The following is a 25,717-nucleotide window of genomic DNA, read 5'->3' as shown; positions in this document are numbered from 1 at the left end:
GTACTTTTTGTGTGTGTGTGTGTGTGTGTGTGTGTGTGTGTGTGTGTGCCATGTTTATGTGGTTTGTGAGAACTCATTTGTATAATAACATGGGTATGACATAGGTATTACAACATGAAGGTAATTTATGAGGACACTTTCGGTATAAATCATACAGAATGAGTTTTTGAAGACCTAAAAATGCACAAAGTTTTCTGTGAGGTGTAGGCACCTTTTTGGCATCTAAAAGTATTGTTTGTAGGAAATCTGAAATATGAGTGAAATATGACTTCTAGACAGGTTTCGTTTACATAACTTTAATAGCATTAACAAAAAGGCATTTCGACAAAAAAAAAAGTACAGTTAAATTATGTCTTCAGCAGTTGACCAAAATGTACAATCCATCAACAAACAAACGATAGAGATTTCAGTTTCCTTTGTGAGCAGAAATACGAAGCTGTTATTTGGCCTCTTGCATCACTGAAGAGAGTTTGTGAAAGCTGCATGGAAGGAGCTGTTATTGATCTGCTGTTATTAGAGAGCCTGCATTTTCCGAAGCATCTCACTGCCTCTGTTGGTTGGACTGCCTTTGTGACACGAGCTTATGCAAATGTTTGATAAGCGAGGATGGATTTTTGTAGATCGTGTGACGATCCGCCCCACCAATCTGAATGTGATTGGCACTGGGATAAGAGCGCTCCAAAAACTTGCTCTGAAGTTCAGCAACCACCTGACAGTTAATGAGACGTTCAGCAAAGGATTTGCCTCTGATTAAAACTCACTAAAGTTCAGAAGTGAAGGTAGAAAGTGGGACTGTGAAAGACACTCACTTGGTTGAGATCTGAAGGAAGCTGATCATCAAAGGATTCCCCAGTGATCACATGCACAGATGTCTTGCTAGAGAGAGGCTTATATCTGGAGAGCTCTCTGAAAAAGTCAAGGACATTCAAACAGCAACATAAATGAAGGCAGTTCACACTTCACACTCAGGATCGCTTATTAATACACCATTAATTGCTTTGACCAATGTTTTTTCTGTCTTATACATGCACTGTCCACACTTAAGTCTTGCTTAAGCAGGTTTATTATTATTATTATTGTTATTCATAATTAGCACAATTAACAAGAATAAATTATTAGTTGACTGAAGCAATAATAATTTGTAGCAGATCCATAATATTTATTATAGTTTCAAAAAGCCTAAATAAAACATTAAAAAATCAGTTCTGCATACTGGTCATCAGAAATTTGTCATCAAAATAATGATGATGATGAACATTGTTGTTGCTGTAGTCCAGTGAAATGCAGAAATAAAAATCTCTTTTAGTTATCTAAGCTTTTAGTTATTGGGAAAAATCTCAAAATCAGATCCCACAAGTGTTATTTTAGTATCATTGAGATACTATTATAGCTTTATTAATATTTTAAATAGTTTTTTTATTATTATTTAAGTTAGTTTTACATTTGTGTTTTTGTCATTTTTTATTAGTTTTGATTTCTTTTATAATTTTTTTATTACTTTAGATTATTTGTAATTTTAGTAAATTTGTAAAAAATTAACATTTTTTAGTTTATTTTTACATTTTTTAGTTTATTTTATTTTCTATATAGTTTTTAAATTTATTTCAGTTGTAGTTATTTTAGCACATTAAAATTAAATGAAAATGAGAAATGCTGCCTTAGCAACTATTTATAATAAAATAAGTTTAAGTTTGTTTTTAATTTTTTTAGTTCAAGTAATATAATAACACCTGTGCAATGCATATTACATAGTATTTTATTTAATAATATTATTAATTATTATAAGTATTTTATCACACTTAAAAATATTTAATTCTTATTGCATTAGATTACAAACAAAAATGCACGCCTATCAGAGTAATTAAAGGTGAAGATCATCACAATAACTACGAACATATTTCACTAACGAAAGTGTCCAATCTTAATTTTAAACAGTATTTCTTTCTTTCTTTTCCTTTTTTTTTTATTAAAAACTTCTGTTTCTAATGAAATGTGGTTCAAAAGTATGTTTTTGGGGCCAGTATAAGTACAGACATTTATCAAACTGTTCATTGAAGTTATAGTCATTACCTGACTTGAGATGCGCTCTCGTTGAGAAAGAAATGCTCGTCTACTGCAGCACTCTGATGGGCAGGGTTACACAGCAGATATTTCTGACAGGACAATCATAAGAAAAAAATCATAACAAGCACTGATTTATATTTTGATTTGATTTCTATCTTCACTTTATAGCTGAGGCAAATGTATTTACATAGAGATATATTAATGAATAGCTACACCATGAGAGCGGTCAAGGTGGCTCAAACGACACGAGTTGTTCCAATATTTAATTTTCACTCTTTGGTCATTGTAATATACGCACAGATGTAAAATGCTCTCGGTGACCTCAGACAGACACACTTGAAAGTGTCAAGTTAACACTTGAGTCAACAGCTCGAGAGGAGCAGATCCTCTCTCATGAAGAACAATCCTCCATTCTGAGAGACAGAGCGGTCAAATTAAATGTCGACAAGCATTTCAAGAGCCACGATTCCTCTCAGTTAAACATGAAAGCACCATGTAGCCACTAATTGCTATTTGATTGTCTGTGTTCTTGTGCAAAGATGTCTTATGTGAATGCAATGTAAGCACTGACAGCACCTTTTCCTTTATTTCTTTAAATCATGTGCTTTGTAGTTTGAACATGCATTGACAAGTCCCTATGAGCAATGGCAATAGACTTGATATCTGGCCTGAAATACTTGAAGTACATGATCTTAGGTTAACATGGCCTGAGGTGTGACAATCTATATACTGCATTTTTCCATTTTTATAATTATTATGCATGCAACTATATTAGTTAAGAGACAAAATATTTGTACTTGTGCATGTCACTCTGTAGCTTTTTAATTCAATTAGAGAAAGCAAAAAGGTGTTTAAAACAGTGGAAATTGTTAAAAACCATTCTGTATATTGTAAATAAGAAAAGTCAGTAGGTTATACACTACCATTCAACAGTTTGCGATCAGTTTTTTTCTCTCTCGCCAAAAGTCTTATATAACAAGGGCACATTAAATGAATCATAAGTGACAGTAAGTAAAGACATTTATAATGTTACAAAAGATTTCTATTTCAAATACTGACAGTGAAGACTGGAGTAATGGCTGCTGAAAATCAAGCTTTGCATCACAGGAATAAAATACATTTTAAAATAAATTTAAATAGAAAACAGCAATTTTAAATTGTAGAAATATTTCCCAAAATTACTGTTTTTACTGAATTTATCATCTAATAATTTAGTCTTGATGAGCATAAGAGGCTTCTTTTGACACCAACCTTTTAAACAGTAGTATACTGTATAATATATAGGAGCAATCATTCATATATTATTTTCTTTTATTAGATATAAACCATAAATTGAGCATGTAATAAACTAAGATATTAGCTGTAGTGTATTATTTGAGTTCAACCATAGAGATTGAACACTTTCAGAAATTTACAGTCAAACTGTTGGCAGAGACTAATGCATCATGTGACCTCTCTTATAAAACAACACACACACACATGTATATATATATATGTAATTTTTAAAAACTGAAGCATCTTCTCTATTGACTTCCATGCAAGCAGTTCTCCAAAACATCAGTGGCTGAAGTTTCCAAATGTAGTTAACATGCATCTATGGCTGCAACCATAACCTGAGGTTAATTTATACATTTATAATAACTGTATACTAAAACAGTTGCATGCCATGGATGCATTTTGCTTCAAGCAGCCTACCGCATTTACACCAACAACACAAAGCAAAGTTGTTTTTGTCTCTAGTAAACAGCCAGATATTTTAAAGCTCGTTTATTTTGTTTTGTTTTGTTGAAATCTACCGTTACAAAGAAACATATTGCTTTCGTTTCATGCTTCTAATCTTTCCCAGACAAATGAGACAGAGGTCTTAAAAACACTGTGTCTGTTTTTATGCAGATAGAGAGGAAGGATGGGCATGTATGAAATAAAGAAAAAAACGCACCTAGTCATCACCACCTTCCTGTTGTGCATTAATTATTTCAACCTCCTTATAAAGGCGAAACATTCCTCTAAATCACCTCTTCCGTTCCTCAGGTCAACCTTCGATTCATGTCGTAAATGGGACTCTGTAGCTTTTTGAGGGGAAGAGGGGCCATTCAAAATTCTAATAAATGTTTTGCATATTCGTGGCCGCATGTTAACGTGCATGAAATTGGGTGGAACTGGAGCGAAGAGAGCGGCCTCGTACCTTGACTGCACGCGGCTGTTTTGCATCGTGACCTGAGAAACCCTGTCTGAAGGCGTTTCAAAAAGCCTCGGCGTCAGTCTCTCACATTCACACGATCCATCCGGGAAAGTTGTTCATCTTAGACAACTGATCATTAAACTGCTTCTCTTGTTCTCCAGAAATCCTCCCTACATGTCAAACGACTCATAGACAACTGTAATTTTACGCAACATCACCACCAAGTGGCCATGTTCGAAGAACCTTTTTTGTCTCGTCACCATCAGTAATAATCAAGTTTGTTGAACAAAAATACAAGGAAAAAAGTACAGCTTGTATGAGCAAAGGACAATGTCTTTTTTACTGATGTCAATGAGAAGATGACTAATACAGCACCATGTCTGCAGGTGTCAATGCAAATCGACACAACTTACATTGCTTTGCTTTTTTAAAAAGAAATCAAATGCAGTAACAAAAGATGAAATGTACACTTAATGTTTTTAAACAGATATCTGTCGTCAGTGGGAAAAAAAAGAAATGAATCACAACGGTTTAATTATTTTAATCGCTTGACAGCTATCAATTAAAACTTAACAAGTAAAAACCAAGTTATTTCAGAAATGAAAATAAAATTATGCCCAATTATTTTAATCTTTTGACCGCTAATATGTTTTTGTTTTTTTTAAATTGTCATTTCTCTTTATAGGTTTACAAGTAAAACCAAAATGAGTTATTTCAAAACCTCAGTGATTAAATTAAATTAATTATTTATTATTAAACAATTATTTTAATCTATTGAAAGCTAACATGTATTTTTTAACGTTGTATTTTTTTTTGTAAGTTTAACATCAAAAAGTTTTTATTTCAGAACTTTGACGGGGAAAAATAAATTATTCAAAATTAATAATTTTAATTTATTGGTAGCAAGTATCTTTTTTTAAGTTGTAATAAAGTAAAAAATATATTTTAGAACTTCAAAGAAAATATTGACAGGTAATATATATTTTTTATTTTAAGTTTTAATTTATTTTTATAGGTAAAATCATATTTTAGAACTTTAAAATAATGAGAAATCATGAAATTAATCATAATTAATCTATTCACAGCTAGAATGATTTTCAAGTACTACTTGATGTACCCTGGTTGGGAATCACTGTTGTAGAAAACTAGGAGCAGTGACATCTTAACCTTTAGTTGTATATTTACTCACTAATCTGTTTACAAGACACAATTAGCTTTTAAACATTAAAAACTGAAACTGAATCTGTTAATCTGAATCAATTAAGTGACCACAATAGCGGTTAATGTGGTGGATTGTTGACTAAATGTATGCAAGTTTAATCCATGAAGTGTCAGCAGGCTCAGATGGAGTTTGTGGACTGACCTGTCGCTGTATGAGCTCCTCTGAGACGTCTCCTCCCTGAAAGACCGGCTTCAACACCCCCAGAATAATGAGCAGACGACTCAAACCTGCGGCTGCAGAGAACTGCATCATCTGCAGGGACGGGACGAGGTGAGAGTACCTGTAAAAATACACAAACATAAGATTTTGAAGGGGTTATATCATTAAGATTCCAAAGAGAGCATTTATTCAAACTAATTGTACGGGTCACAATGAGGAGATGGTAAAGGCCAGAACACTGGAGCCAGAGGCGCAGCAGAATCAGTGACAGGCGTCTGCTGTGATGAACTGCATTAATTGAGCGGTCATTACCCACGCATGAAGGACTAAATGACTCCTCACTGCGCAGTCTAATGCTTCACAATGACAGCTCATTTATGAAGAATGAATCAATGACACAGAAACACTGATCAACACTCTCGTGAAGAATATTTAGACACGTTCATTCACACTAACACACACGTGATAGAACTCTTCTGTCAATGCTCTGGAGCTTGCCGGAGCATTGCTGGATGGTTGCTAGGGAGTCACTAGGGTATTATGGGCTTGCTGACTGCTCAAAGTCAAAATCTGTTCTTCACAAAATGTCTGATTTCTTTCTTTCTTTCTTCTTCTTTTATGTTTTATCATCCAGCATGCAGAAATCTAGTTTGTCTGATCACCTTATATAATAGAACGCCTCTCCTCAAAACCCAAATGATTTGACAGACTGCAACTAAAATGACAAAATACTATAAAAAAATGCAATGTGTGATTTTAAAAATGCAAGTTATAGGGAAAGTTTTGTGAGATAACCTCTCATTTGAACAATGAGCAAAGAACACAGTGAGAGTCGTGTTTACGATTCACAAAAAATGAATGAGCCAAATGTTTTACCTTTATTAAACCTCTTCAAATAATAAATAAATAAATGTGCACTTAAATGTTTTTAAACAGGTAACACTGGCACCATCCTTAAAAAAAAATCTTCAAATTAATTACAATTAATTATTTTAATCATGACAGCTAATATGCAGGTTTTTTTAAGTTGAAATTTTGTCTTGCAAGTAAAACCAAATGTAGTTATTTCTGAAATTAAAAGAAAGTCATTAAATTAATCAATTTTATTCTTCTGACAGCTATTTTTAAGTTGTAATTTACAAGTAAAAATACAGAAAACAAGACAAGAAAAAAAACATGATATGAATGATTAATTTCTTAATTATTTTAATCTACTAACAGCTAGAATTGATGTACTTATTTTTAGAATTTTTATAGGGTTAAAATGTACAAAAGTATTTATTTCAGAACTTTGAAGGACAAAAGAATTATGAAATTAATCATAATTCATTATTTTTAATCTATTAAAAGTATGGGATTTTTCTTGTAATTTCTATTTATAGTTTTAACAAGTAAAACTATATTTTAAAAAATTATTACTTTTACCCCCCCCCCCCCCCCCCAAAAAAAACCAAATAAATAAATAAATGCACTGCGAGAATACATATATCTGTGTGCGTGTTAAAACTACTAATAATAAATATCTAAATAATAAAAATAAATAAATAATAAAAACAACAATTATAAATAATAAATACCATATATAAAATCTAATTAAACTTGTGGTTTAATCAGTATATATTGCAAATAATTCAGTTTTAAGATTTTTCAGCTGCTTTAGTGATGGAAATAAAATAAAAAAAAATTAACACCATTTTTAAATGCCATATAACTTGCCTGTATTCAAAACAATATGACATAAAAATTGATAATGAATCAGAGTGAATCATTCAGAACCACGAGTCACGTTTCGGTCACATCCGACTTATGTCACTCTATATTTTTACTGTTTGGTCATATTAAATTACAACTAAAATACATTTGGCTCCTAAATGTTTCTAGGAAACACTGTAATATGAGTTATGTGCTGCGGTTCAATACTTACTTTAGGGGCTTGTTCAAATAGTTGGTTAATAGTGACAAAATGGTTCAAAACTACTGATTGGCTGTGTAGGAAAGTTCTACTGAAATACTCCAGAAGAAATACACATCCAAACGCTCAACCTTCCATCAAAAGTTTAGCATCGAAAGTTTAAGACAGAGTTTGAGCTCATCTTTTTAAATATTCTTTTCCATGTCATTTTACCCCCTTTCTTCAAACCGTTCTTCCCTGACACCTTTTCATCTGTCAGCATTTCCCCAAAACACGGCCCGTATCGAGCCTGACAATTTGATTCGGAGTCAAATCAGTCCGTTCGCTCTGACATTTTATTTCCACCTGTCCTATTCTCTCCATTTCGTCATTCTATCAATTCCTCCGGTGCTAATTCTGGCCGGTAGGTCTGGATTATGCGCAGGAAGGCATGCGTGTCAAAGGGAAATTTAGCGAGGGTAAAGACAGCCCAGATAGGAGGATGAATTAAACAGATAACGGCAGGCAGACGGAGTGAGGAAGTCGTGTCAAGCAAAACGCCTCACCAATGTTGGTCATTTTCCCTTCCGTTCTCTCTCTCTTTCTCTCTCCTTCCCCCTCCTTAAGCATGACAGAAAACTATCTAAATGAATAAAAAAGTGATGAAATGGCTTTGGTGCCGTGGACTTTCTGCTCTTTGACTTCCCATCTGGATTAGTGCAGGCTGAATGGAGTCTGTTTCTTTTGTAAGAACCAACACATGAGTCTGTCTGAATGTTTCTCTCTCTTTGACACACACACACATTCTGTGCTTGATAAGAGTCTTTCTGAATTTGCATGGCAAATTATGTCCTGTACGACCACTAGAGCTGCCCAGATGGACTGCTACACAAATAAGGGAGACGAGGTTATGACAAACAAATTATTCAACTGACTATTTACCATGATTCAAATGTATATAACTCCTGGCCTAATACAAACTTTTTATTGCTGTATTATCTAGTTCATATATTAAATTTCACTGTTTTAATTTGTATGAAATGGACATTTTTACATAGCAAAAGCAATGCAATTCAACAGAACAAAACAGTGCATCTCTATATGTTAAAGATTAAATGTTATTCTGTGGCACTAGCATCACCAAATATATTAGTAAAAATTATCCTGAACCTCTGATATTGGTTGAACAAACAGAAAACACACCATTCTTAAATGTTTAGGTGGTTTAAGGATTATGCAGTGCATTGCAATGATAGTAATAAACTAGGTATTGGGGTGTATTAAACCAGCCTAACCTTGTCTGGTCTCCCAGCCTGGTCAAGACTGGTCTGAGCTGGTTTTAGAAGGATCTGGGGAATTTTACAGTCTGCTAGGCTTGGAGACCAGCTGAAGATCAGATTGGCCAGGTTTAAAGACCACCTTTAACTAGCATAAATACCAGAAAACAAACTAGGGCTGGTTTAATTATTGTTTTTATATATATGTTTATATATATATATATATGTTAATTTCAGGGAAGTTCAAACTATCTACTTCAATAAATCCACTTGACTGGGCTACTTGTTGGCTTTATCACTCAAAATGCTCACAAAAGTCCCAGTGAGGCAATTTTCTTGTATTAAAATGTTTAAAAAAATGGTATGTGCTAAATTTGTATAAAAAAAAAAACATTAAAATTATATTTAACTAGATTTTTACGATTAGTTCCTGCATTAAACATTTTGAATCTCCTTGACAAAAATGGCTATTTGATTGAAATAATGCTCTCTTTTATGCTGTTTCAGAAAACTCGCTGGATAACAGCTATAGATTAGTCTTATTGTCAACTATAGCTGTGTATAAAAAGACATTAAACCTACAATGGTTGTGAGGTTATTCTGAAAGCGGTCAGTAGGGGGCAGTCATGTCTCACTATGACACACTGTGAGTGAGCACTAAAAGGGAAGGAAAGACTAACCTGGCATTACTTCATACAAACAGTAGTTGCTCCAGCACTAGAAGCTCTAATTACTGTTAATTGTCATTATTGAAGCCAGACCAATGTAATTCCACAGGATCTCTTTCCTACTGCAGAAGAAATTAAAGCAAAGCTACACAAAAATTACAGTCAAGGCCAGCAATTTTCTGAATATGAATTTCATACAAAATTCACTGATTGACTGCTTGATTGATTTGTCCCATTGATTCTTGTGATTCAGAGGTGTCTGTTAGAGCAATGGTTCCCCACCTTTTTTTCAGGGGACCCCTATTTTAACATTAAATTTTTTAATTTTCATCAACCGGTTCAAATTTACAACTGTGCATAAAAAAATTTGTTTTGATTTTTGCGTTGATTTGAACAATAATGGGAGACAGGCCAAAGTGGGCGAAGATAAAAATCTTTGTCATCATTCTATCTTTCTTATTAAAAACTAAGAACAAAGATACACATTACAAATACATATAATATATAAATAAAACAAACAGTGCTTTATTTCCAGGTACAATAGGTGTATTTAGCAGGAGCATTCAATAAATTCAATGAACAAATATAAAAATAAAAAAACTATATAGACTGATTCCTAAAGCAACTGTATTAAAGTTGTTCAGTCAAGAATAAGGAGTGATTTTTCTCTTTGCGTTTTGGTGTTTTATTAACGTTAAAGGAATAGTTCCCCCAAAAATAAAAATTCTGTCATCTGTCTGTCAATTCTTTCTTGAGGTTTTATTTTTCTACCATCATTTACTCAAAAGTTGTTTTAAACCTGAGTGAGTTTCTTTCTTCTGCTGAACATAAATGCTATTGTGAAGAATGTGGAAAACCAAACAGTTGCTGGTCCACAGTGACTTCCATAGGATTTTTCCTACTATCAAATTCAACGTGGACCAGCAACTGTTTGATTACCCTCATTCTTCAAAATATCTTCTTTTGTGTTCAGCACAAGAAAGAAATTAATACAGGTTTGGGACAACATGTGAGTGAGTAAATAATGACATAAATTAAATTGTAGGGTGAACTATCTCTTTAATGACAGTCGGCAGCATGTTTAGCGTCCTGTCCCTTTAAGACCTGCACGCATACAGGCACGTATCCATTTTTCTCTCAACAGGTTGGGAACCACTGTGTTAGAGGAAGATCATGTGGTGAAGGCTTCTGACTGTGAAGTCTTCAATCATCCTGTACCTCAGACCTGCTGAGGCCTGCTCAGCCCTAAAGGGTCTTGCATCACTTTATCCCCTCTAAAGGTGCCTTCACACTAATGGCAGTTCAATCTCTAGAGCTCAGCAAGTTGCAGTGCTGCGTTAGTTGCTAGTAGGCATTCCCACTACAGTCCAACACGTCCAGAAGACAAATCACATGAGCTCTATACTGTCGTCACTCCTATTGGGAGTTGTCTCAAGAAATCAGCTGCTAATTTGCATAAACGCTGTCAAATTAGTCAATGTTTGCTCTGGTCACCACTAAACAAATAGTCAATAAATTAATTCAATTCTCTGGCATTAAACACAATGAGAGCTATTTTTCCTGACAGGTAACTCCAAGTACAGCCAATCAAATATCCAGATAATGGTGGCCAAAGCTCAGCCAGTCTTGTAAGAACATTTTCTGATGGATGGATGGATGGAAGGAAGGAACACTCAAGGCGGAATAAAGCTAAAGTTCAGTACTTTTTTTTTTTTTTTTTAAATCAGCCATATTAAATTCCTAATTTTTATGAGCGTCATTGTGCCATTTGATGGACGGGATGCTCAGACAGAAAAGACTTTATCTTGGGGAAATCCCTCTCAAGAGAGACTTTGAAATTTGATAATTCTGACATGTTTACGTGTAAATGCCAGCGTGGGGTTTTCTGACAGCTGCTTCTGTTCCTTCAAAAGCAAAAACACAGTCCTCACAGGAACTGCATTCAGCTGTTTTTGTCACCACAGCAAAAAAAAAAAAAAAAAGATAGACAGAAAAATACCAAAAAATATGCAGCAACCGTATCAGAGATGACTAGAAAACCCAGCTAAAACCAGTGTTTGGAATAGAAGCTGGTTTGTTTGTTGCTGGTTCAATATGGTCTACTAGCTAATAGCCCAGATCACTTAAACTTTTGCAAAACCCATTTTTACCCAATTTTCTGATTTAAGTTGGATGGGTGTTCCAGGATGGGTAGATTCAACTTGACAGGTCACCTCTGAAGTGCCAGATTTTCATGGTCTGACAACTTCTGAGTATTTGCACGAGTCCCTGACCGCACATTAGAGATCAGACCGGATGAGAGCCGGGACACTCTGCTGCTCCGTTTTGTTCTCCAGCAATTGGGAGTGACTCATTTTGTCGGATATAACAGAACTCATTTCAGAGTAAGGCAGCGTTAATGAGACGCTCTTTTGATGTGGAAATCCTGCTGGCACGGGGAAGACGCTGATACCGTCTCCACTGTCATCCTCAGGTGCGTCGGCTCTCCTTATTGGACACCGGCAGTTTATCTCTTAGTCGCCACACGAGGCTTCTTAAAAGGAAGGAGACGGCAATTACGCAGACTTGTGTCCCAATTAAATCCATTCAAAAGAACACGGAAGCACTGCAGTCAGCAAAACAAAGAGTATTTTTGGTTTGAGTTTAAATCTCATGTAAAAGCCTCTCATCGCTCAAAGAATTAACGCCAGCTTTTGACACACCTTGGAGACACTTAGTAACATAAAATGAATCGGTAAGCAGGAAATGGGCCTAGAAAGTTGTGTTAGTCAAAAAAATCCTGAAGCAATATGTGCAAGTTTGGTACGGGAATTTAAATCATAAAATGGAATTGGAACCAATCCTAAAAGACCCTAATGGAAGTAAATAATAGGATTTAATCAAATAAAAATGAAGATAAAAATAAAATCCATATCTAATTGGATATATCTAATACTGTAATCTACTAATGCTTTAGGAGATTTAAAGGAAATAATGCTGTAAAATAAAATAAAATAAAAGATGAACAATTTAATAAAAATAAATAAAAGCTATATAGATATATAAAGAACGTATAAAATGACAAACGCACATAACAAAAAGATTCAAATTTAAAATAAAAAAAATGAAATATGAAATTAAAAACTAATTATAAAAACTATGACAGTACAGAAATAATACCAATATAACACTGTTAAGGATCAATATTACAACATTTTTAAACACATAATTTTATGCCAATAACTGCAGATAATAAAAATAAAAATTCCAAGGATCATTCCAGCCTGTGAAGCTGTTCTAAAATAAAATTCTAATACAATATTTCCCCAAAGACTTCATTTTATATTGCACGGCTATCATATAATCGCAGGCAGAAGTGTTTAATACATCCTCAGCATCTTTAATTTAAACCAGCAGCTCTTATAATTTAAGTAAGATCAGTAATAAAACTCATGTGATACGGATATTAACTTAAGCCTGGAGTTAATATCCACAACATTTATTTCAGTGTGTCCTAAGTAATTGGATTGCATGTACACCGACTTAACACTCAATGGAACGAGCATCTATTAATCAAAGCGTAATTGCGCACATTTCCCAGATAAATGGCGCTGCTTCTCGTCCAGTCATGTACAAATGAGTCAATCCGGGCATATTCATTTCTTATCTAGCTGAACTCATTTGAGTCGCATAATGGCGATAAATAATAGAGGTAGAAGTTTATGAAACGGGATATTCTCCATGAAGGAAGGAAGGGCTTTTAAAGCAGTGCAGAAGGGATCTCTGAGGAATTGCGATCATGTCACTTCTAAATGACTCCAATAGCAGGTAGAATGAGGCCAGGAAATGCGACTCTATTTCTTCCACTGAAATTGAATAGCTTCAGCATGCTTAACTATAGACATAAACTGCAAGTAGCTGTAAATACCCATGTAATTGGAGCTGTATGTGGCTGTTTAAATATTTAATAAGTGCTTATGTTGGCTGTATTAGTGTCTGTGAGCACTGAGCAGCTCAGTTTTTGAGCACTAAAGAGTGAAAGTGTTGTCAGACTGGCTCCTATTAGCTCTGTTGAAAGATGTGGTAAATGTAAGCATTACCAGAGTAAATATTTGCTTTTACAATGATTCAATTCAAATCTTTAAAAAAAATTATAATAATCAAATTTGGGATGGATGGATGGATGGATGGATGGGTGGATGCCATAAAGCTTGTCAGCAGAAGGAAGCATGAAGTGCTCTAAAATTTCCTGGTAGATGGCTGCGTTGACTGTGGACTTCAGAAAACACAGTGGACCAACACCAGCAGATGACATGGCAGCCCAAATCATCACTGACTGTGGAAACTTCACACTGGACTTCAAGCAACATGGATTCTGTGCCTCTCCACTCTTCCTCCAGACTCTGGGACCTTGATTTCCAAATGAAATGCAAAATTTACTTTCATCTGAAAAGAGGACTTTGGACCACTGAGCAACAGTCCAGTTCTTTTTCTCCACAGCCCAGGTAAGATGCTTCTGACATTGGTTCTGTTTTCTTTTCCACGTCTGAGCGTGGTGACTCTTGATGCACTGACTCCAGCTTCAGTCCACTCCTTGTGAAGCTCTCCCAAGTGTTTGAATCAGCTTTGCTTGACAGTATTCTCAAGCTTGCGGTTATCCCTGTTGCTCGTGCACCTTTTCCTACCCAAATTCTTCCTTCCAGTCAACTTTGCATTTAATATGCTTTGATACAGCACTCTGTAAACAGCCACACCTGTCAGTAATGACCCTGTGACTTACCCTCTTTGTGGAGGGCGTCAATGTTCGTCTTCTGGATCATTGCCAAGTCAGCAGTCTTCTCCATTATTGTGGTTTCAAAGAACAAGAGATGCCCAGAATTTATACTGTAGGGATGTTCATTAATTGAAACTCAAATGTAAATATTCTAATAGTTTGAGATACTGATTTTTGATTTTCATGAGCTGTAAGCTCTAATCATCAAAATTAAAACAAAAAACTTTTGAAATGTTTTACTTTACATGTAATGAATTAAAATATATGAAAGTTTCACTTACAATAAAAAATTCACTTTTTCACGACATTCTAATTTATTGAGATGCGCCTGTATATGTAAATTATATCTAAATATATCAATAAATATTATAGATAATTTATATAAAGTATACTGTATATAAACACACATATATATACACACCACCATAAAATTCAGAAAAAAAAACATTTAAAAGAATTCCATAGTATTTCCATGTGTATGAAATATTAATGGATTATAAATGTCAAATTTGCAATACAATAGTATCATTTTTGTCAGTCAAATCAGATACTACATCTGTGTATCAATATGGAAAATGTCAAATACTTGAAAACTATGTAATATTTGTTCCACTAGAATAACCAAACTTAATAATTGCCACAAAAAAAATAATATATATATATATATTAGTATTAAAATGATTTTCATTGTGTCTGGCCAAAGTAATGTTTTCATACACGCTGTATGCTTTTCTGGGAAAGCAACTTCTGAATGCCTTACTAAAAATAAAAAAGTATTTTAACACCTTTAAAAAAATTATACACTTCACCTTTAAACCTCAGCATTAGAATGGAGCTGGGATGAATTTGACGAATGATGTTTGTGCCTCACACTCTCGGTCTCGGCTTATGACTCACCAGTACTGCTGCCACTTCTCCTCTTCAAAGACATCCTCTGGGATCGGATCGATCAACACCAGGTCAGACACTTGCCTGAAGAGACAGAGAGAGACAGTGAAAAGACCACACAGAGGATGTTTCTAGAGCTCAGATGAGACCCCCACACACCGATCGAGAAATGAACAGCATCTATCGAGTGAGATGAATGGGCTCAGAGCTGCAGCGGGGACAATATTTTCAGTCCTTGGGCACTGCAGGCCTGACGCAGCTGAATTTATGGGTCTTAAAGCTGCACATCAGAGCAGATGAAATGTTAAATCTGTCAGATGGGGGGAGGGTGGAGGTGTTGGGGGAGTGTATGCCGAAAAGTCAGTCCCAAGCTGCTCTGATGGATCTTTTGGTCATGACAGGAATAAATGTCTGGAAGAAAAACCCTGTTAGGCATATATAACACCAATGTATTGCACACTACTGGTCAAAAGTTTGCAGTAATTATGATTTTTCAATGTTTATGAAAGAAGTCTTTTTTGCTCATCAAGACTAAAAGCAGCAATATTTTGAAATATTATTACAATTTAAAATAACTTTTTCCATTTTAATATATTTTAAAAAGTAATTTACTAATGTAATAGCAAAGTTGTATTTTTAGTGTCACATGATTCTTCAGACATTATTCTATTATAGTGAGTTGGTGCTCAAATATTATCAATTATTACTGGTGCTCAAATATTAATAATGTTTATTATTATTATCAGTGTTGAAAATTTGTTGTTACCAATGTTTTTACAGTTTAATATTTTTTGTGGAAACCCTGATATATTTTTTCTGGATTCTCTAATAAATAAAAGGTTCGAAAGAACAGCATTTATTTGAAATAGAAATCTTTTAAGGTTATAAATGTTTTTACTGTCACTTTTGATCAATTTAATGCATCCTTGCTGACTAAAAATATAAAAAAATAAAAATAAAACTCACTTACTTCAAACTTCTTACTCTAACGATTTCATTAATAATAATAAGAAATGCTTCTTAAGCAGCAAATCAGCATATCATCTCTGAAGAATCATGCAACACTGAAGACATGAGTAATAATGCTGAAAAGCTTTGCATCACAGGAATAAATTATATTTTCAAATATATTTAAATAGAAAACAATGCTTTTAAACTATAATAATATTTCATAATATTGTTGTTTTTACTATATTTTGATCAAATAAATGCAGCATAAAAGAGTTCTTTCAAAAACATTAAACATAAACCTAACATGCATTCTGTGGTGGTAACAAACTTCATGACATGTTCACGTAAGACTGACTGACATTTTTTCCAAACAGAACAGCATGACTTACGTGTCGTGGATGTGGCTGTAGAACCTGCCGTTGAGCGTGCCCAACTCAGAGCCAATCAGGATGAAGGGTGTGGCTATATCTGCAGCCTTGACCAATCGATGAAGGTCGTCCACCATCCTGAAGGATAAGAAAGGAGAGATACAGGTCAGGAATGAGTGCAGGTTGGTGCAAATAAAGTCTAGACATGACTCATCTGACAGTTCATTAATCACTGAGACACATTATGACACACATGTACGTTCACCTCCAGACGGGACGCCCGCTGTCCCAGACTGCTGCCCAGTTTTTAAAGCGGTCTGTGATGTTACATGAAGGACAAACTGACCTCAAACCAGAGGCTGACATACTAAACTAATAAGCACTGTGTACCATGAGACACTAATGGGTTTTATTTCTAACATCCTCATTAACTAAAAGGCCATGAAGATTCAGTGGGCACTGAGTGATTTACTGCAGAATGTCTTCAAGATATGCAGGGGGTCAAGAAAACGGTCAAGAAAAACTAGAGACTGACTGATATTGCTTTTCTCAGAATGATATTAGTATAGATTCCATTATTCCTTTTTACAGAACAAATTGTTAAAATTAGTTTTATTTCTACTTTTTGACATCATAAACAAAAATGTAAATAAAATAAATTATTATTATTGTTGTTTATGCTATTAAGTTAATGCATATTATTATATTTATGATTGTTTTGAGCTGCGTCTAATCATTAAGCACACTTTTCTGGTGTTTCATTTAAATTAAAGTGAAAAGTGTGAATATTCATTATAAAAAAAATCTTTATTTTTCATATGTAATTCAGCAAGTGCTGTCCTGGTATTATTTAAGTGTCCTACAATATATATATATATATATATATATATATATATATATATATATATATATATATATATATATATATATATATATATATATATATAGTCAGTAAGTCTAAGAACAAAACAGCACGTCCTTGTCAAAAATTTAAAATTAAATTAGTGTGTACTATTGGCATTCCTTCAACATCAAATCAATCAGTTTCCAAATTAAAAGGTTTGAGGAAAGAACAAAAAGGACAATACTCCACATTTTTGCTCTTGGCTTATTGAAATTTAGGAAAAATAATATCTTGCTGTTCGCCTTCTAAACGTGCCAGACAGAGGAGAAAACAGGACACTGATAACCAACTCCACTGTCCTCTCGCTACACATCACTTTAATGCATGAAGAAATGTTATCATGTCAACAGCAACAAGATAAGAGTGACTCCACATGTAGGACGAATAAACCTGAAGGCAGGATGTCTTGTTGCCAGAGGACAAGGACAAAGACATCTCTGTCCTACAGCACTGATTGAATAGTAGAGCAGGTCAATGTCACTGATACGAGACGCATGCACAGATACCTGCGTGTGGATTAAAACTATTAACATGGGAGGGGTGTTTCTTTGTTTTTAGATTTATTGCCTAATATAACCATAAAATCTTTATGCATTAAAAAGTGCACTACAATTCAAAAAGGGTCTGTAAGATTTTTCTTTTTATTCATTTATTAAAATAATAAATTAACTAGTGTTAAATAAATTGCATCTAATTACATTTAAAATATATACAAATAGAAAACACTTTTTAACTGTAATACTTTTCACTGTAATAATGTTTCACAATATTTTTACTGTCTTTTTATTCAAATAAATGATGGCTGATGTGCTTAAGTGACTTCTTTCAAAAATATAATTTTGTCAATTTTTTTAACCTTTTCCTTCGAGGTATCATTATTTCCCAGAATGCTCTAACTGAAGCCAATGTTATTTGGAGAATTTTTAGTGCTGTTGCACCTACAGTTTTGGAAAACTGTTTAATTTCAGACTAAGACACTTTCATACCTTCCAGTGGTTGATATTCCCCAGACTTTCTCTGTGCCTGTAGTTTCATTCTGCAGGGTTCTTCGGCTGAAACCCAGACCGACTCTGTCATAGGTGCACACCTGAGAGACAGATCACAGATCAAGTGTCATGAAAATGACAGCAAGAGAAACCTCAACTGACACTCAAAAAACCCAAAACCTCATTGATAACTCCTTCTTCACTTGCAAATAAAGTGTACATTAAAAATATTGTAATATTCACAATGTTGCACAATTTAATGTTGCAACTCATTTAATCATCAATTATTGCAAATGTTTGCTACATCGTCTGGCTCTACTGTAAAGTCACTGCAATGCAGGCCATCAGCAGGAATCTCCAACACTTCACAACTAGGTTTGTTCTGACAGCATGTCACAGAATGCTTCACCGCCTCACTGCCTCGAATTACAAGAGTAATACAGCAGCACATGCTCTAAAAGCTGAAGTCTTATAACTTCACAGAAGAAGCAGAAAAATCAATAATGCCTTTATGTCCCTAAAGTAATGACTCACATCAATGAAAACTGTGGTGCTGCTTTGTTTATTTAATGTAGTGCACGACATCAGTGAAAGGCTTTCTCTTATCATCCCCTTAATGGAAGAGTTTTCATTAGTTCATTCTAAACGGCAAAAAGCTCATTTAATCCCGTTAAGTAAGTGGTTTTTGCTTTGGAATCATATGCATAAAACATCCCTACAACCTGATAGATAAATGTAGGTTTGCTGACATGCCATAGAGATGTGAGCTTGTGAATTATATAACATTTGACGAGAATAAGACTAGGCAAAAATAAAGTCATAGTCAGACAGCAACCATCAATCAATTTTGCTGCCCTCGCTGACTGGCAAGAAAAAACGAACACACAGTAGATGACAACATGCCATTCAATTCGTAAAATAAAACAATCGGCTCATGAATCAGTCAAACTGATTGGCAAATCATACACAAGTCACAGGATCTCATTCAAAAATGAGCACACAAATTTGTGCATAAAAACCTTTTCATGAACAAATCATGATTCACCAGTAACTTTCTTCTAACTTCACAAAAAAAAGTGTAGAAACACATGAAACCACACAGCAAAAAAAAAAAAATCACATATTCTGCCTTATAATCTTGTTAAGATTGAATTTATACAAAGATATTTCATCATATACAGTGAAAAAGTGAGAAAAGCTACATAATCACTAGACGTGTTTTTGCGCTTTTTCTGCACTCCAGAAAATTACTGATAAATCCTTATCTGATTAAGGTATACCAACCTGAGAATCATTTTCCTTGACAATATTTCAGCAGTTATGTCATATGTTTGTTATCACCTGTTTACAATCAGATCTAGCAATGTAATATTCATGAACGACGATAAATGAATCAATCAAATAGGATTAGGACAAGGTCTGAATTTTTTCCCGATTCAGTTTGATTTAGGCTATTTGATCAATTCACTCACAACCTTGAATCATTTGTAGCAGTTTCTGAAATAATAATGGGATACTTTATAAGAAAGAAAATAAAAAGAAAGCTGGATTTCAGCTCTTTTGCTTGAGGATTGAATTCAATAACTATGTCAGTGTTGCAAATTTCATCAATTAAGTTCAGTTCAGCAATAGCAGCTCTACAGAAGGCAATAGTGTTGTTATTCAGCACAAGTCAACTCAATGTTGATTCAATTTAGTTCAGTGTCGGTAAGGCAAATTTAGTATCATTATTTAACTCAATTCAGTTCAAATTCTGAACTCATTCGATAATGCCAGTGCAATTATATCAGTAATATTACTGAATATTAACTGGGTCATTCCGTGTCAACTTAACCAGAGGTCCCCGGCTCAAATGTTTTATTTTGCTTCTCTTTTTTTTTCTTATGAAGAAAGATAAACATGTATAGTGATGAAAGCCAAAATATTAAATGTCATGGATGAATATTTATTGAGAAATCCACTATTTTGTAGAGGGTGGTCAAAATGGCCATTTTCATCTGAGATTTGGAGCCAAGCAGCATCATGTTACTTTTACACAGAGATTGGTAGGTCTGTTAGTAAAATCCGCTGACTTTAGCTCTCTTTGTCGCATTATGTGTCAGTGGTGACCATTAAAAAAAATGGGGAAATATGACAGTGTGTACTGCATGTACAGAAACACATTCATACATGAAGCTACATGAAATGTATTTCCAGTTTCCAAACATCCAGTAGTCATGATGGCAGTTTGTTTCAACTAACCTTTGTTGATAATGAGAGACCCTCCTGCACATAGTACCAAACATCCGAAGACATCCCTGCTGGAGCATCAAGAACAACTAAAACAAAAATTAAACATCATTTTCACTGTGCACAGTCCACAATATAAACATCAGACTCTTTTTCCATTTTTGGTTGAACTATTAATTTAACTTACCAACAGGCTGCCCGTGTCCTTTGCACAACAGATGGATCTTTTGGCCGAGGCCGATATCAATAAGCTGAGCACCTATATATCGAAAGAAATATTAAAACAAAATGAGCTGAAAGTTACCAAACTGCACATGATCCTAAGGTCTTCCTGAAGAGATGATGAGGTCTCACCTGCAGCTGACAGCACCTGTCCCTCTCTCTGAAGGGAGGCGTAGTTCAGGAAAGCTGGAGTGAAGATGACGAAGAGCAAAACCTTCATCCAGAAGGACACAACAGTCCAGCAGCTCCTCTGTGAGACAGGCACACCAGTAACACCAGAGTCCTCTGATGTCTGTGGTGGGAGAGTTGAAATTACATGTCAAACAGTGGCATGATATACTCCAACTAAAACTTTTTTTTTAAATATTGTATAAGTTCAACTATATAAAGTTTTGTGCTGATAAATCAAAATATCGGCAAGTTTTTGCATCATCCAATAACCCTTCTGTAAGTTTTAAAAACTAACAACAGCCTTGGATTTAACATTTAATCATTTATACATTCAATAATTCATTCACTATTTTTATTTATTAATAATATTCTTAGAATGAATATACTATGACAGTCATACAGGCGAGGAGGGTATTTACAAGAATTCACGGGGCTCTTCAAAATATACCATGGTAACACTACAGACCAGGATTATGGAATTACCATGGTACCTACTACAGTATTGTTGGTATTCAGTCTATAAGTTGCAGAGTTCACTGTAATTCATCACCTTCTTTCTATCAGGTTTGACACTGTCCGCATCTTCCCGTCCGTTTGTTCTTCTGCGCAACATCTTCTGACAGTTTTAAGAGCACTTCAAGTACAGGACAGATAACGCATAATATTATATTTGTATGAATGAGTGTCAAACACAGCATGGAGACACTTCCGCATTGACGGAGACCCATGAGAACCAAACGCGTTTCGTAAAAACCGCGATTAAGAAAATAGGTATGCTATCCACATGCTAAATTACTATAATACCATATGTTTGTATCATATTATTATATACTGTGCCTTCAACAGGAAACAACAAAGTTTCATAGATAACAATTTATATAATAACCTAACCTAAATTAGTACATTAATCAAGATAGAGCAGAAGACGTACAGTATTACGCCGTATTTCTTTTGATAATTTGATGAAATGACATGCTATACAAATATGAACTTTAAGGTCTACACATAGAAAGCTTGGTTAACGGTTTTAATGTGACCTTTATTACTAATGGGTGCCTCTTAGAATAGTTTATAGCAGTGTTTTTTCCTCAAGGTTTTTGGGCCGAGATGAACCCAAAGGCTCTGGAATACACTACATTAATTGCAACGACATATCTGTTCTGTAAAAGGCGCTGTGTGACATTTTCTGACTGTCAATTGATCCATTTGCACATCTAACCATCTTAAATCACATTTTGTGTTACACTAGCAGAAGGACATGCAGGACCAGTGGAGATGTTGAGGCACTATAAGAGAATATTTAGTGTGACAGCAGAAATAAAGGTCATTATAAAGGTTAGTTCCAGCACTGCAAGGTTATTCATGAGTGTGAGTGAATTCAACACATGCACGCCACAGGACACTGACCCTTTCTAGGTCCTGTATGTAGGTCCAATTCAGAGTTATGTATACAGCTCTGGCAGTCTTTCTAAGGGCAATGCTTCTGTCGCAGATGTATGTAAATGATGATTTTATGCATCCTTGCTTTCTCCACAGATTTACATCAGAGTCCAGCATCCATACTGAACACACTCTAAAGTTCAGCCTGTGAGCGACCTCAGTTTGTGTCCGTTTTGTTTGCTTTTTAGATGAGGTAGGCCATGCTAAACTGAACAAATGTACATGTTCGAGACTCTTCTCTGCAGGAACCCTGAGGAAAATAAAGCAACGACGACGTCAAGTGATAGGAAATATAAGACTTCACGCTGTGCCTCAGACAGCAGGTGTATGTGATCGCAAGCGTGGCCCTTTGTCTGTCATTCACAGCAATCACTGAATGATACCACCAGCAAACACTGCAGAAGGATGATTTCTCAGCGTGTCAATCATCATGATCTGTTCAAACATGTCTCTGGCACAGCCAAACCGACGGTGATGCCAGAAGTGTCATGCCTGTTCAAACCGAGGGAGCACATGTGATCGTGCATTTTAAAGGAATAGTTTACCCAAAATGAGAATTTGTTGAAAATTTACTCACCTTCAGGCTGTCCAAATTTATTCACCCTTAGGCCATCCAAGATGAGGATGAGTTTGTCATAACAGATTTGGGGAAATTTAGCATTACATCACTTGCTCACCAATGGATCCTGTGAATGGGTGCCGTCAGAATGAGAGTCCAAACAGCTGATAAAAACATCACAATAATCCACTACTAATGTAACTAATCCATGATCTGTGTGTTAAGACTTTTTTTTTTTTTTTTTTTACTTCAAACCATTGATTCCAGCTAGAAATATGTATTCTCTGTTTATAATATTGCTTTTTTTCCAGTGTTTGAATCAGGAGAGAAATATGCAAGCACCATTTACATGCTGAAACAGTTCTAAATTGGTGGATTTTGCTATAAGAAAATAACAGGGGATGAACTTTTTCACGGGCGGAAGCGTTATTATGGATTTTGGACTGGTATTTTTGCCAGAAGCAACAAAACTTTTCGCTTCACAAGACATTAATTAATGGACTGGAGTCATGTGGATTATTGTGATGTTTTATCAGCTGTTTGGATTCTGACGGCACCCATTCATTAAATAGAATCCACTGAGCAAGTGATGTCATGCTACATTTCTTCAAATCTGATGAAGAGACAAACTCATCTACATCTTGGATGGCCTGAAGGTGAGTAAATTTATTAGAAAATTCATCTTTGGATGAACTATTCCTTTAAATGCAACTTTATTAAATAAAAAAATAGATGATTTTATTATGGTTTTTTGAATTCTTTTATGACAAAATCTAAAAAAAAAAAAAAAGAAAATCTATAAAATGTATTTAATCTATTTGATTTTATTTCAATTATTCAAAATATTTTTATGTAATATGCTGCATCTATGTGTATGTGTCATGTGAACCATGATTATGTAAATTTATCTAGATTTAAATTTACATTTAGGCATTCAGCAGATACTTTTGGCATTTCAACTTAAACATTTTTATCACGATTTGTGTTATTTGGGAATCAAACCCATGATCTTGACATTGTAGGCCTCTACCAAGACAAATGTTATTCTTTTATCTGCAGGATGCTTTCAGAACCAACCAAAGCTGTGGAGAAACTCACAGTGAATGGATAAAGGAGGTCTGAGACTGCATTAGATGCATTGCAGTAATTAAATGAAAGCAGGCAGATATGGATGATAAATGGCAGTTATTGACGGGACTGTCAGTTATGGCGTGGGTGTCAGATATTTTTAAACAGCGATGTTGAGGCCTGGCAGAGGCTTGCATTTCCAGAGGCTGCCGTGAGCTCAACCTCCTGCAGCTGTTTCTGTCTGGCCTAATTAAACTCTGCGACGACTTATCTCATTAAATTCAAACCATACAGAATACGGAACAGAATCTGACCATTCATATCCAGAGGCTTGAGCCATTATGTAATCAGCTGGAAAATGTTATTGTTTGAATTGTGGAAGTATAAAGTATTGTGAGAAACTCTAATTAATGTAATCAGCGTTTGCCATGTTGTCGGCACAGACACAGACAATCATGTAATCATGATTTTACCAGCATAAAATCTGGATGTGAATGGAATAATGAGTAAGGATGTATTATTTACCACAAAATTGTACTCTTATTTATATTTGTCCTGTGCATCAAATAGGTCATTTATGATTATATCAGTATTATTTTAGCATCATTGATATACTCTAATTTCTGTTAATATTTTAAATGACTATATATATATATATATATATATATATATATATATATATATATATATATATAAATTTTTTATTTTAATGTCAATTAAAATTTTTAGTAATTTAAGTTTTAGTAATTTTTTTTTTTTAAGTTAATTAGGTTTAACAAAAATGAGAAATGCCTTGGTGACTATCTAAAATTAAATAAGTTTAGGTGTTTTATATTTTATTTTATTACAGTTAAAGTTTGTTTTATTTAAATTAATGAAAATGTTTTTTATTTCAATTAATGAACTTTTTATGTTTTAAGTTTTAGTTAACGATAATAACCCTGACAGGAGTATGTTTCTGAATCATGATACTTTACATAATTATCGTGACGTAAGTGTACGCTGATTGGCTAAACGCATACAAAAATGCCCTCACCCGCCATGATTTAAAACGCTGTGTAAACATTCCATGTCCATTATTGTGAAACCCGCCAGACACAACAAAACCACAGCTCTGATCACAGGGTCCTCCATCCTCCTGTTGTTAACGTCATTGTTCTTTGTTTTCGTTGTTGAACGCCGCCGAGCACAAATGTCGTCGCTGTCGACCGGCTTACGTCATTTCCTAGTACCCACTGTCGGTGCGAATGCAACCCTTTAAATGGTACTGGGAAATAGTTTGCGCAAAATCATCCCAGTACTTTAAGTTCTGGAACTAAAGCGGTGCGAAAAGGGCTATTCACTCCCCCCACCTACAATTCCTGCCAGACCTGAGACTCAAACTCACAACCTTTGGAGCACAAGTCCTACTCTCTAACCATTAGGCCACAACTGCCCCTAAATTTTTTTTTTTTTCTTACTTCTTCTCTGCATTTAATGCATTCTAAGTGAACACACCCCCAGAGCAGTAGGCAGCTATGTTGTGGCACCCAGGGAGGTTCAGTAGTATTCAGTCGTGGTATTGAGGGTGGAGAGAGCACTGATTATTCACTCCCCCCACCTGAGAGTCAAACTCACAACCTTTGTGTAACGAGTCCAACTCTCTAACCATTAGGCCACGACTTCCCCTAAACACCAGGGGAAGTCATACCAGGTAAACTGTATGACTTCTTTGT

General features: G+C 34.7%; 1 protein-coding gene across 1 annotated transcript; it reads right to left on the bottom strand.

Annotated features, from left to right (window-relative positions):
* Window positions 1-283: 283 nt before the first annotated feature.
* Window positions 284-21,667, bottom strand: LOC306887574 (uncharacterized protein). The gene is made up of 11 exons (XM_079445408.1): window positions 21,486-21,667; window positions 20,897-21,056; window positions 20,730-20,801; window positions 20,555-20,631; window positions 18,314-18,414; window positions 16,445-16,561; window positions 15,114-15,188; window positions 5,610-5,748; window positions 2,071-2,153; window positions 810-906; window positions 284-709 (listed from the first exon to the last, which is right to left on the bottom strand). The coding sequence occupies exons 1-11, from the start codon at window positions 21,546-21,548 to the stop codon at window positions 542-544; spliced, it is 1,152 nt and encodes a 383-aa protein (XP_079301534.1). The 5' UTR covers window positions 21,549-21,667; the 3' UTR covers window positions 284-541.
* Window positions 21,668-25,717: the final 4,050 nt, after the last annotated feature.

Source organism: Barbus barbus (genome assembly GCF_936440315.1).
Source record: "Barbus barbus genome assembly, chromosome: 21".
Taxonomy (NCBI): Eukaryota; Metazoa; Chordata; class Actinopteri; order Cypriniformes; family Cyprinidae; genus Barbus; species Barbus barbus.
The sequence above is the reverse complement of the archived record's forward strand: the minus strand, read 5'-3'. Positions and strand labels throughout refer to the sequence as shown.